Source organism: Mustela lutreola, chromosome 14, assembly GCF_030435805.1.
Source record: "Mustela lutreola isolate mMusLut2 chromosome 14, mMusLut2.pri, whole genome shotgun sequence".
Lineage (NCBI taxonomy): Eukaryota > Metazoa > Chordata > Mammalia > Carnivora > Mustelidae > Mustela > Mustela lutreola.
In genome coordinates this window covers 60,818,580-60,831,190 of record NC_081303.1, presented here as the reverse complement: position 1 = coordinate 60,831,190, position 12,611 = coordinate 60,818,580, and the positions used below count along the sequence as shown (strand labels likewise).

Genomic DNA, 12,611 nt, shown 5'->3' with positions numbered 1-12,611 from the left:
GCCTTTTCACTCTCCTATTCATGCCTTTTGTTAGACAAAAGTTCTTAATTTTGATACAGTATAATTAACCATCCATTCCCTTTCTATTATAGTTTACCTCACTGTTCAAGAATGTTTTGCCGATTCCATGGCCTTGTAACTGTATTGTTTTTATGATTAAATGTTTAAAGTTATATAAACATTTATATAAAGTTAAATATTTCCAGCTAAATCTTGGATTTTTAGATTTTCTTAAAATGCTAGGCCATGGATATATGGGTATTTTACTCTATTTTTCAAAAGATTCATTTATTTATCTGAGAGAGAGAGAGAGCACACAGAGGGAGAGGGAGAAGGAGAAACAGACTCCCCGTTGAGCAAGGAGCTTAATGTGTATCCTAATAGCCTAGATGAGTAGCTGTACAAAGTATGTGTTTCCTAAATATTTCTTGAATGAATGAATGAATATTGAGATAGAAGAACGTTCTATTATTTCTTCAGAAACTTGAAACAAAAATACTGAACCTTAGATTTTTTCCTGTTTTTTTTCTTTTAAATCACAAAGGTAAATTCTTAGGCAAGTGAGAAATGTATGCTTTTCATTCTTCTATTCATCTTAGTCAACATTGCTCCTTAATACAAACTTTAAAAGTAAAAAAAAAAATTCTTTGGTACTGTTTGGCTCTAGGCCACATATCCTCTTATTCTTGGAACAGGATCAAAGCACATTCATGACGCATAGAGGAAGAAGGGTCATGTTCAATCACAGGCTGTATTTAAAGCTTCTGCTCTGTCAGTGTAGAACATATCTGTTTCCATTCTTTTTCCCAACAGAAGTCTCAAGGCTGAACCTAAAATCAATGGATGGGGATATATAAATATTTAATTTCTTACAGCAGAAGGGGGTGTGATTATGTTAAACAATTAGGTATTTTACCGGTCTGTCTCATGGTAAATTCAATAACATTCTCTTTGAAATATTTTATATATTCATCAAAAGTGTTGTATATGCCAATACATTTATTTGTGAATTTAGTTCATTTAAAAAATTGGTCATATGACGTAAAGCATTGGGCTCAAAAGATAGGACTTACCTATATCTATAGCAATATTATCAAGAACATGACATCTCAATGGATGTGTGCATTATTAATTTCTTCATAGAATATATGCAAAAAATTCATCTTTGTAATGTAAGCAGAAAAATGACAAGACTGAATTATTTGAAAAAGCTAAAGGAAAGTTGACCATACAACATCAAATCAAATTGTGCTTTATTATACTAAATCCTCCCTTTTCACAAGAAATTTTCCTTGTTCTGTATGTAAGGTATTATATTATAGTTGGGCTAGAAGTGCATTTCTTTGTTATATAAGTATAAAATTTACAAATGTGTCTGAAAAAACATATGTACTTCCTTATCTCATGGCATATAATATTAGTTGATTTATTCCCACATATAACTCAACTAAATATTCTTGTAATTCTTACTCTGATTCCATTTCATTCATCAAATTTCCCATCAGTTAAGAACAAGTAATTATATTTCTGGATTGAGCAATTATTAATTTTATTAATTTCTTCCCTCATTCAAATACTTATATTTGCAAGTATCCTGTCTATTTCCACACAGGTGCCTCTAGCACATGGATGCTGGTGGAATTTTGATCAGGATGGCATTGAAAGTATAGGATGATCTAGGCAGTATAGACATTTTAACAATATTTACTCTTCTGATCCATGAACATGGAATGTGCTTCGATCTTCTTGTGTCTTCTTCCATTTCTTTCATGAGTGTTCTATAGTTCCTCAAGTACAGATCCTTTACCTCCTTGGTTATGTTTATTCCCAGGTATCTTATGGTTCTTGGTGCTGGAGTAAATGAAATCAATTCTCTAATTTCCATTTCTATATTTTCATTGCTAGTGTATAAGAAAGCAATTGATTTCTGTACATTGATTTTGTAGCCTGCCACATTACTAAGTTGCTGTATGAGTTCTAGTAGTTTGGGAGGGGAATCTTTTGGGTTTTCCATACAAAGTATCATGTCATCTGTGAAGAGAGAGAGTTTGACTTCTTCTTTGCCAATTTGAATACTTTTATTTCTTTTTGTTGTCTGATTGCTGTTGCTAGGTCTTCTAGTACTATGTGGAACAACAGTGGTGAGAGTAGGTATCCTTGTCATTTTCCTAATCTCAAAGGGAAGGCTGTAAGCTTTTCCCCACTGAGGATGATATTTGTTTATATTCATTTTTCCTAGACAGATTTATGAAGTTGAAGAGTGTTCCCTCCATCCCTATACTTTGAAGCATTTTAATCAAGAATGGATGCTGTATTTTGTCAAATGCTTTTTCTACATCAATTGAGAGGACCATTTGGTTCTTCTCTCTCCTCTTATTGATTTGTTCTATCACATTGATTGATTTGCAAATGTTGAACCACCCTTGCATCCCATGGATAAATCCCACCTGCTCATGGTGGATAGTCTTTTTAAAGTACTGTTGGATCTTATTAGCTAGGACCTTGTTGAGAATCTTGGCATCCATATTCCTCAGGGACATTTGTCTGAAATTCTCCTTTTTGATGGGGTCTTTGCCTGGTTTGGGGATCAGGGTAATACTGGCTTTGTAAAAAGAGTCTGGAGGTTTTCCTTCTGCTTCTATTTTTTGTAACAGCTTCAGGAGAATAGGTATTATTTCTTCTTTGAATGTTTGGTAGAATTTTCCAGTTGTTTAATTTTAAAATAATAATTTTAGTTATAATATCTGATACTATATATAAAAATTTAAAAAATGGTAATTTGAAGATAAGATGTCTGATGGAGAGAGATACTCTAGACCCAAAGGAGGGAAGCTTAAGAGAAGAAGAGTTGGTAGAAATACAGTTGTTCTCTAGTCAGAATGTAGACCACACTTTGGCCACAACTATGTTTTTTTGGCAGATACCTCCTTCTTTCCCCTGATTGGTCTACCCTAATAATTTATTTCTTTGCCTCCCATTTCTTTCTTTATCGGGTTTTTGTGATGAGTGCTCCATACCCACTACCTACACATCCATTCTCTCAATCCTTATAACCCAGTCATTTGGAGTCTGGACCATTCCATTCCATTGAAAAAGATTATGTCTAACCAGCTCTGTAATCTTTTCTTTAGGTCTAATTATTCTGGACTTACAGGAAGTGTTACATGGTTACCTAACTTTGCCTTCTTAAAGTTCTCTCTTACCTAGGCTTCCATTTTACAGTATTATTATCCTTGTTCTAATTTTGTTAATTTCCTTTTGCTTTTCTTTTCTTAAATGTTGGAAGAGGGTCATTTCCCCCAAAGCTCTTTTTCTTTTTCTATGTTCTGCTTCAAAGAGACATGGATTCTTGACAGGTAATTGCTAATTTATTTTCTGGCCCCATCTTCTCTTCCAAGATTTAGTTTCTTGTTTCCCAGTGTTGGATAGTTTTTGCATCATTAATAAATACACATTGTGCCCCAAACTGAACTTAAATCCTCAATACCATATTTTCTAATTTTACCTGACCTTTTTATTTGTTAATAATGATGATTTCCCCTTAGTAATTGATGAAAAGAATTCACCATTTTGTCCCACATCATCACCTCATATCAACATGTCTTAATGAGTTTCTTCTGAAATATAGTCTATTCTTTCAATCCATCTCATTACTTGTCAGTTCTTAATGAAAAATTTTATCAACTTATTCCCCCAAAACACAGTGATATCCTAACTGGTTGCTCTGTGGCTAAATTATCTGTATCTTTTATACATGCCCCCATTAGTTTGGTTACCATAATCCTGACTTTGACCATCCTATTCCCTTCTTCCACCCAAGGTTTAATGCCTTCCTTTAGTCTATAAGATAAATTCTAATCAGGAAGCTCAGCATTTTCTGTCCATTTATTAGAGGAGATGAGCTAGTAGCAGGGGTTCAGATGAGTTTGAATACCAAGGAGTGATTTATTGGGACAAACAATCTTATTCTGTGGGTCAGAGAGAGGCTGGGATAGACCAGGTACAAGTTTGATAACAAGGACATAATATCCTAGCAGCCAGGAGGAAGAGAATTGGAATGGGAGTCAATGCAATATCCAAATGGGTAGGACAAGTATGTTTAAAGGGGCCCAAAGCACAAAATCTAGAAGCCAAAGATGTAGAAGCTAAGAAGGCTGGGAAAAAATTGAGTTGATTCTTTGGCAAGTCTGAAGTCCACATTCCAGACTTGCCTTTGCTGGTATTAAAATTTTCACTCTAAAGACACTTATTACACAACCTCCTTTCCATCTTTGTCTTCTATTCAGATTCTCGGGCTGGATAGTCTATGGCTAAGATGTGGTCTTGCCTGTCTTTCCAGATTCACCTCTTAACTCCCACTCAGACATCCAACATTCCTCAATACTTTAGCCTTTTGTACAGTTTTCCCCAAGCCTTTCTACTCTTGGGAAACAAGCTCTAGCTTCATATTCTCAATGAAACCTTCCTCAATCCTTTTGAATCAAATTACATCTTATCTATGTCTCTGTATCACTTATCACACCTCATAATAAGTTTTTGTTTTGTCTTTTTCCTCAACTGGAACCTAACATCAGGCACTGGCTTGTCAGTTTTTCTTCTTTACTGTGTAACAGAGTACTCAACAAATGTTAATGTTCTATTGATGCGTAGATAAAAAATGGCAATCTGGGGGCACCTGGGTGACTTAATGGGTTAAGGCCTCTGCCTTTGGCTTGGGTCACGGTCCCAGGGTCTTGGGATTGAGCCCCGCATTGGGTTCTCTGCTCAGTGGGGAGCCTGCCTCCTCCTCTCTCTCTCTCTCTGCCTTCCTCTCTGCCTTTTGTGATCTGTCAAATAAATAAATAAAAATCTTTTAAAAAAATGGCAATCTGATACTCACAAAATGACTACTACTTTCCTGCCTCTACACCTATGCTAAAACTTCCCCCTTGTCACTGATACACCTCTCTCCTGCCTTCTCCTCCTCCAGGTTCTTAGAAGATTTAATAAATGCACCTAGATGCTATGTAATGAACCAGGGGTGGAAAGATGAGTCAGACATGATTCCTGCAGTAGTTCCAGTCTGTTAAACTCAAATTAAGACCCCACCTATGTAGGACTTTGGTTACCAGGCTAGCCTGAAGGGAACTCTCTCTGCTTCAAACTTCCATAGTTCTGATTGACCATATGACTACTTAAACCGGTATTCACTAATTATTTAATATTGTGATCATGAGGTGTTTTGGATTCTCAAATAAGTTCTTGACCTCTTATTTGATTCTCATCATACAATTTGTCTGTTAAGACATTTTTTATTGCCAACTAAAATGGGAATTCTTTGAGAACAAAGACTAGATCTCTTAAACTTCTTTGTCAGTTTCAATACATTAAGCAAAATGTGTTACACACAAGGAAGGGTGCTGCAAGTGAGTGGGATACCATGTGTTGAGACCATGTGGGGATAGTGGGAAGACATCTTAGGAGACCATCGCAAGCTTCCCCTGCTTCATGAGCTGGGGAAATTCCTCTAAGACAAGAGCATTGTATGTCTAAGGCAGTAGGTGATCTGAAGGGTGAGGGAGACCCTGAAATTCTGAAAGCTGCAGACCATTTGGTTATAGGATCCTGTTTCAGAAAACTGGCTCTATGGGCCTCTTCATAGCAGGTCGTTCTAGTTTTTAGCTTCTAGACTGATTACTAGACCGATTCTTTAAATCTCCTAAGTATTTTAAACAAGCCCCACTGTCAAAAACCCATTTATTTTTATGGCTCTGATATTTTCACATTGATACTCTGAGTATCCAATTTTGGGTTGACAACATGTCTTTTCATGTTGATGAGTTTTGCATAAATTGGAAGTGCATTATATATTGATTAGTGGGAGTACAGGCTTGAGTTTCCAAGAACAGGTTGGCATTCATAACAGGATATATTTAAAACCAAATGGCTAGGACTATCCCACTACATTGCTGTGTATAAATCCCTGACTGTACTCACTACATCATAAATAATAATGAAAGTAAATGTACATTTATCAGAAAGAATCAACAAAACCCCAGCACTGATTTGCTGATTGCACTTGTCTCACCAGGCATTAAGGCCAGATTTCGAACAAGGGTGCCTGAAGGTTTGATTGTCTTTGCCGCATCGCCTGGCAATCAGGAAGAGTATTTTGCACTTCAGTTGAAGAATGGACGTCCTTGTTTTCTTTTTGATCCTCAGGTAAATGAGTATTCATAAGGCTTGATATATTTGAGAGCGTACTAGGTGCCAGGGACTGAGGAAAGCGCTTATATTTCACATTGAATCTTCACCAAAAACTTGGCGGTAAGTACTATTATTAGCCTCGCTTTACTGATGAAAACAATGGAACTTGCGAAGGTGCTGACGACTTGCCCACAGCTAAAATAGCAGAGCTCTCTTTTCCACCGCATAGTCTGACTGATAATCTGCATGCTTAACAACCATATGCTATCTTATAATGAAGATGGAAACTTTTAAATACATTTGAATAGATCTATTTTTATTTTCCTTGAAAGCAAAACTATGTCTCTCCTTAATTCTTCCACATCCTCTCTCCCCACTTCTCTCTTTTTCTCTCTCTCTTTTCCTTCCTCCCTCTCTTTCTCTCTCCCTCCCTCCTTTGTTTACCAGAAAATATTTATGTGCCTATCAGGTACTGTAATGCTGGGTATCACAGACTATAATGGTTTTAAAGTTAAATTCAACCATGCCCCTGTGAAACAATCTAGGTAAAACTAATATAAAATATTCATGAACAGTATGGAAGAAAAGTACAAGGAGCTGTGTATTATGGGAGCACAAAATCAAGGGTCTTTCTTGTCTGAGTGGTCAGTCTTCTCTGAAAATGTGATATTTAACCGAGATGCAAAACAATGAGGAAAAGTCAGAGCAAGAACACATGTCTGTATGGAAGATGTATGTTTGAGAAGGGGCAGGACAGGGGAGATACTAATGAGATCAGGAAGGCACTGAGAATAAAATTTCTGGAAGAGCAAATAGCAAACATTAAGTGCCCAAATAGTCAAGAATGTGACTTATTCTACACATCAAGATGAATGTAATATGAATGTAATTTAGGACAAAGAGAAACGTGAGAGTTTGGACAGCTGGATGGAGACCAAGTCACCAAGTGCTTTGTAAGCAAATGTGACGTTTTGAATTTTTCCCAAAGGCTATGGAAAAATCACTGAATAGTTGTCTTCACTTGTGTTAAACAAGAATTGGTAAGAATTTGACAGTAGGTACTGTACTGGGCCAGGGAGTACTGGAGGAATGAGTAAGGTTTTGTAAAAGACGATTTACTTTCCATTTCCTCGGGGTTTCAACTTTAAACTGCTGATCTAGATCCTAAGTCATGCCTGCCAAGTCAATGTTTTACATTATGGTGTAAAGCTGGCATGACTTTTTCTCTTTGTATCTAAGTCACGGGCCAAAAGCTGTGGGTGAGGATCAGCACCTAATATGCCCTGGACACCCACACACCTTAAAGAAGGGAGGCGGGGCCTGCTGGACTCAGTGTATCTGAGCATCATGCCCGGCTCCTTGCAGAGGATCACAAGATTCTGGCTGGGTTCTCCCTGTATCAGGAAGCTGGAAGACCCATGAGTTGGCAACTAGAATGACCAAGGAAGAAAGGTTTACACCTGGTGTTTTGACACAGGGACCTGATAACTGCCAGGCCAGTACTTGGTAGGCACTCAAGCATAGACTCCTGGGTGTCCTGTAGAATTGCAGTTTCTTAAGGGGTACCTATACATGGGCAGTGAGTAAGCAAAGAAGAAGTAGCTTCGCATATAAGCAAATCCAACAGCCAGAGAGAATGAAAAAAGCAGCTGTCTCAGAAGGCCAGGCAGATGGCAATGGGGGAAAAAACCCAACAACCAGCACACTCAAGTTAATGGAGTAACAGAACTGAAAATATTATTTATCATTTCAAAACTCTAAGTAAATGAATTAGGAGAGAGACACTAGTGAGCCTGAGATTAGCAGGGCAAAATACGTAAGAAAAATATAAAAAAGATTTTCAGATCTTCAAATAAGAATTTCAGAAGGACAATAAAAAAAAAACACTTGAACAATAAAAAGGATTAAAAGGATGAGAAAAACGTAATGGAATATAAGGTAGGACAGCATATCCTTTTAAGGAAGAATTGATTATAAATTTATTGAAAGGACTCATGAAGTTCTAATCAAGGTGAAACAAAACCATTGCTTCTGTAGGACCTCTATATGCCAGGCATGATTCTAAGTGTTGACTGTATCTGTAAACACACATACACACACACACGTTTAAATACTACAACAATTCTATGAGGTAGATGCTCTTATTATTCCCACTTTACAAGTTAAAAAAACAAAACAACAACAACAACAAAAAAACCAGAGCCATGCTTAAATTAATTTCCCCAAAGTCATCCAGCTAATTAGTGAAGAAGTCAGGATTGAAACCCAGGCATTCCACCTCCGAAGACCATGATTTTAACTCTGATACTCTGCTGCTTGTCAACATGAAAGAATAATGCTTATTGATACACAGAGACATATAAAATACCATCCATGCACCATATTGGAAGGAAATATTTCAGCAAGCCATCTAATCATAAGGAAAAAAAAAAGTCTGAAATATGAAGAGGAAAAGCAGTGGTAAATATTAAAGCTGGCAATATTAAGTTCAGCTTAAATATTTAATGGCAGTGTGACTAGAAATGTGTTTTATTCTGCCAAAGAATATTTGAAATAGAGGAGACATATGACAAAGGCAAAACAGACAAACAAACTAACCTCTAATAATTGTTTGGTGCTGAAATTACCAAAAGTTGAAGGAAAAGATAAGTGATTTGAAAGTTTTCTAAAGGTATCAACTTAGTGGAGAAGGCGAAAGGGGAATGGATCGCATTGGTGTCTTATTTTCATAAAATAAACAGGCAAAAATGTTTTGTTTTAAATGCTGTGAAATAGACATTAATTATTGATAGAATGAAAATGTTCCAAGAACATCCAAATTAACAAGGTGAAAAGAGAGACTAAATGGTCAAAATCAACAAAAATCATGAAAAGGAAGGAAATAGTACAGTGAAATAGAAGAAGGTCAGTGAAAATGAAATTCTGCTCTGCTTTCCTTCCCCCAACTCATTTATATCTGGGAATAATTGAGAAGAAGCCACGTGGAGAAAAACCTTAATTGTATAACCCTTTATTCATAGAGCTTTTAAAGTATACAACGTGGGTTCACATTAATTGTCTTACTTTTATTCTTGAAGTAGCCACTTGAGGTAGTATTGTTTTCATCCCTGCTTTAGATGAAGTGGCCTAACTAGAGTCACACAGTAATTTAGTGATGGAACTGGCACTGGATGTAGTTTATTTCATTTAATGCCATTTTGTTAAACACCTATTATGCTCCATGAGCTGTGCTATGCAGTTACGCACTAGGAACACAGTAATAAGAAATGAACATGTCATCCACTCTTGCGATCCACTCATCTGGTCTTCCCGGTCCCACAGTTGGAGTACAGAGTCTCTGCTTGACTTGGACAGGTCAGGGAAGGACCAAGACCCAGAGAAGTATCCTGTGGTGAGGTGACTTCACATTAACTCGAATTTACAATTGGTCTTTCCCATTGCAAATGTCCATTCCAATGTCTGTGTGATTCTAGATGACTAAGCACATCCCAGAGCTCCATTTGCAAACGTATGCTGGCTTGTTGTTCATCATCTATTTTGGGTACAGTAAACACACAAACACACACAAACATGGGTCAAAGTTTTTACAGAATTAATACCAAAATGATTTCCCCGGATCTGAAGCATGACTGTATCTCTTTGAAGAATGTTGTATCCTCAAATTCTGCAGAACGAGGTTACTCCACTCAGCCATAGAATTGTCATGAAGATCCTGAGAATGGCTGCCAGAAAACTCTGACTCATCTATTTCATCTCCTTTTCAATGATCAGGTCAGTGGGAGACATGATAGCAGAGTTCAGGGAGGCATACACAGGGCATTGCCAGTCATTTCTGCCCCTTTCCCTTCTCCCTCAAATACTTACAGAGCGCACTCATCACTGTCATTAGCTTTTCCAGCCACTCTGTCCCTACTCTCTATACCTCAATCCTAACCTGTATAAAAAGCTGGTAGGTGCCAGCCCAGTATGAAATGAATTGTTTATAGCCAAAAGTTGGAGGAGCAGGGGCATGGGAAGGGTTTAATTAATGATGTCTGGCAAGTGAATTTTTATTTGGAGTAAAAGTATCTCTGCACAAGGCAAAAGTTACCTGCATTTTTAAGAAAGTGATGATTATTTAATTGAAAAGAATATAAGGTATTAGTTGAGCAGGATTAGCTTAGGAGGTACTTGAGAACACGTGATCAGGTATATTATACTAAGTGGTCTTAGGACATGATGCTGAATCTCTGTATGAAACAGTGAGCTCAAGCTAGCAGAGACTGTGTCCTTGCCACCCCTAAGGAATTTATACTCCAATGGAGGCAAACTGAACATATCATATCTGCTCACTTTTTAATGAAGCCTCTACATATTTTCAGACAAAAAAATGTTGAAACTGGAATAGAGAAAATTTTGAATATTCTTCCATTGTTTTTTCTCCTTTTAGGTAGGGACAGGAATGCAGCTGCTTGTACAAAGTTAGAAGTATCTCACATTTAAAGAACTTAGAACTTCTATATGCTTCCCAATGATGTTCATATTACATTTTGAATACTTTAGGTACTACTGTAAGCCAGTTTTCTTTCCTCTATCTTTGAATGAGATAAGATTATCTAATGAACGCCTTGTTGGACAAGTTGTTACTTACTTCATGTGTCTTTCTTATCAGGCTGTATAATTCAGTGAGGGCCAAGTCTGACTCTTTTGTCCTGAAACAGATCCTTGAGGCTAAGTCCTTAGAATATAATAGATGCTTGGGGCGCCTGGGTGGCTCAGTGGTTTGGGCTGCTGCCTTCAGCTCGGGAAGCCTGCTTCCCTCTCTCTCTCTGCCTGCCTCTCTGCCTACTTGTAATCTCTGTCTGTCAAATGAATAGATGGAATCTTTAAAAAAAAAAAAAAAAAGAATATAATAGATGCTCAGTAAATATATGTCTCTTGATGGATAGACTCACTGACCGGTTCAATAACTATTGGTAAAATATATTTATAATGAAGAAATTTATCCATTTTCTACATAAAATTTCCAACTCTTTAATGATTATTTAACAATTCAGTTCTTATTTGTTTTAATCTCTCAGCTTGTTAGAAACTTTAACTTCTACTGATGATTATTTTTAAATTATTGTCCCAAATCCATTCAAAAGAGTTAAATTTGAATTGTGAAAAGAGCATTTTATAGGAATTTAAAGTCACCACTGTCTAGCACATCACTTCAAAATAGCTTACAGTAATTGTGTATTTTTCTTAAAATATGTTAACAAACTTAAGTAATGAATTCTTTACATAACAACCTGTTCCTACATAGAGGCTATAGGTGTAAAGAACTTATTTGGTTTTCTTTTCAGTGATCGAATGCATTCTGGGAATAAATATTTGGGGAAGGGGGAAAGATTCTTCATGATATTTAAAACTGGATATATGAACTGAACACTTGGAATTATTATTAAGAGTCACAGTAAAGAAAAGTTCCTCCAATTTTTAATTGCTGTATTTTTTTTTGTTAAGTCTCTAACAATTAGCTGTCATCTCCCATGCTTTATATGATTAACTCCAATTTGGATATACTTGGTCAGATGACATTTTGTTGACCAATCATAACTTGTGGTTATCATTTAAATGTTTTATGTTCAGAGGCATTAAGAAGAAACTCACATAACATTCCGATTTCACTCAGGAGGGACCTGCAAAAGTGAAAGCTTTCCAACAATTCTGAATGGCATTTATTTAACATGTCCGATATTTTCCAAATGGAAAGGACAAACTGCATGGTATGACACTAGAATTGATCGCAGAATTATTCTCTTACCATTGGTTGGGGAACATAATTTTCAAATGATCATCAGAGAATAATATGTTATGTTCTTCCAAGTATAAAGCAAACTTGGCATCCTGAGGCTGTCTGTTACGTACTCGTATTTGTCTCCAATAAATGTGATTTCTGATGTAGAGAACTATTAATGCTTCAAATTGTTGCCAAACATAATATGAAGAACCACTTACTCAGACACCTGATCTTTAGAAGGCAGCATCGTTTGTAACAATTTTAACGCTAACTAAGTACACTTTGATGAGACAGCATTTAATAAAATGCTCATTAATTTCATCATTAGCAAGGGTATGCTAAGAAGTAAGCCAGTTTCTTATGTCACGCCCAATTAGCATCCCATGCTAGTAATCCCATTAGTATTGTTGAATTCACTAATGGAAAAACTAATGGGCATGCTACCAGGGCACATTAATTGGGCACGACACCAGTTCTGGTTTTAATTATTAAACTACGATAATGAAATGTGTGTTTGTAAAATATTAAAATGTTGAAATAGGATTGAAGAAAATAAAAGAGTAGGTAGAGGAAAGAGTTATAAAGAAAGTCAACTTACAAAAATTCAAGGATTAGAAAATGGATTTGCCAAATGGTTATCCTTCTAGCTGATCGAGTTGTC

The 12,611-nt window shown here is 36.4% G+C and overlaps 1 protein-coding gene across 1 annotated transcript in view; it reads left to right on the top strand.

Moving 5' to 3' along the window:
• The window catches only part of USH2A (usherin), a 704,505-nt gene that overhangs the window by 251,089 nt on the left and 440,805 nt on the right, over nucleotides 1-12,611 (top strand). Inside the window, exon 21 of the mRNA XM_059145262.1 lies at nucleotides 6,071-6,201. Coding sequence (XP_059001245.1) covers nucleotides 6,071-6,201 — 131 coding nt within the window. The remainder of the gene's footprint in view (nucleotides 1-6,070; nucleotides 6,202-12,611) is intronic.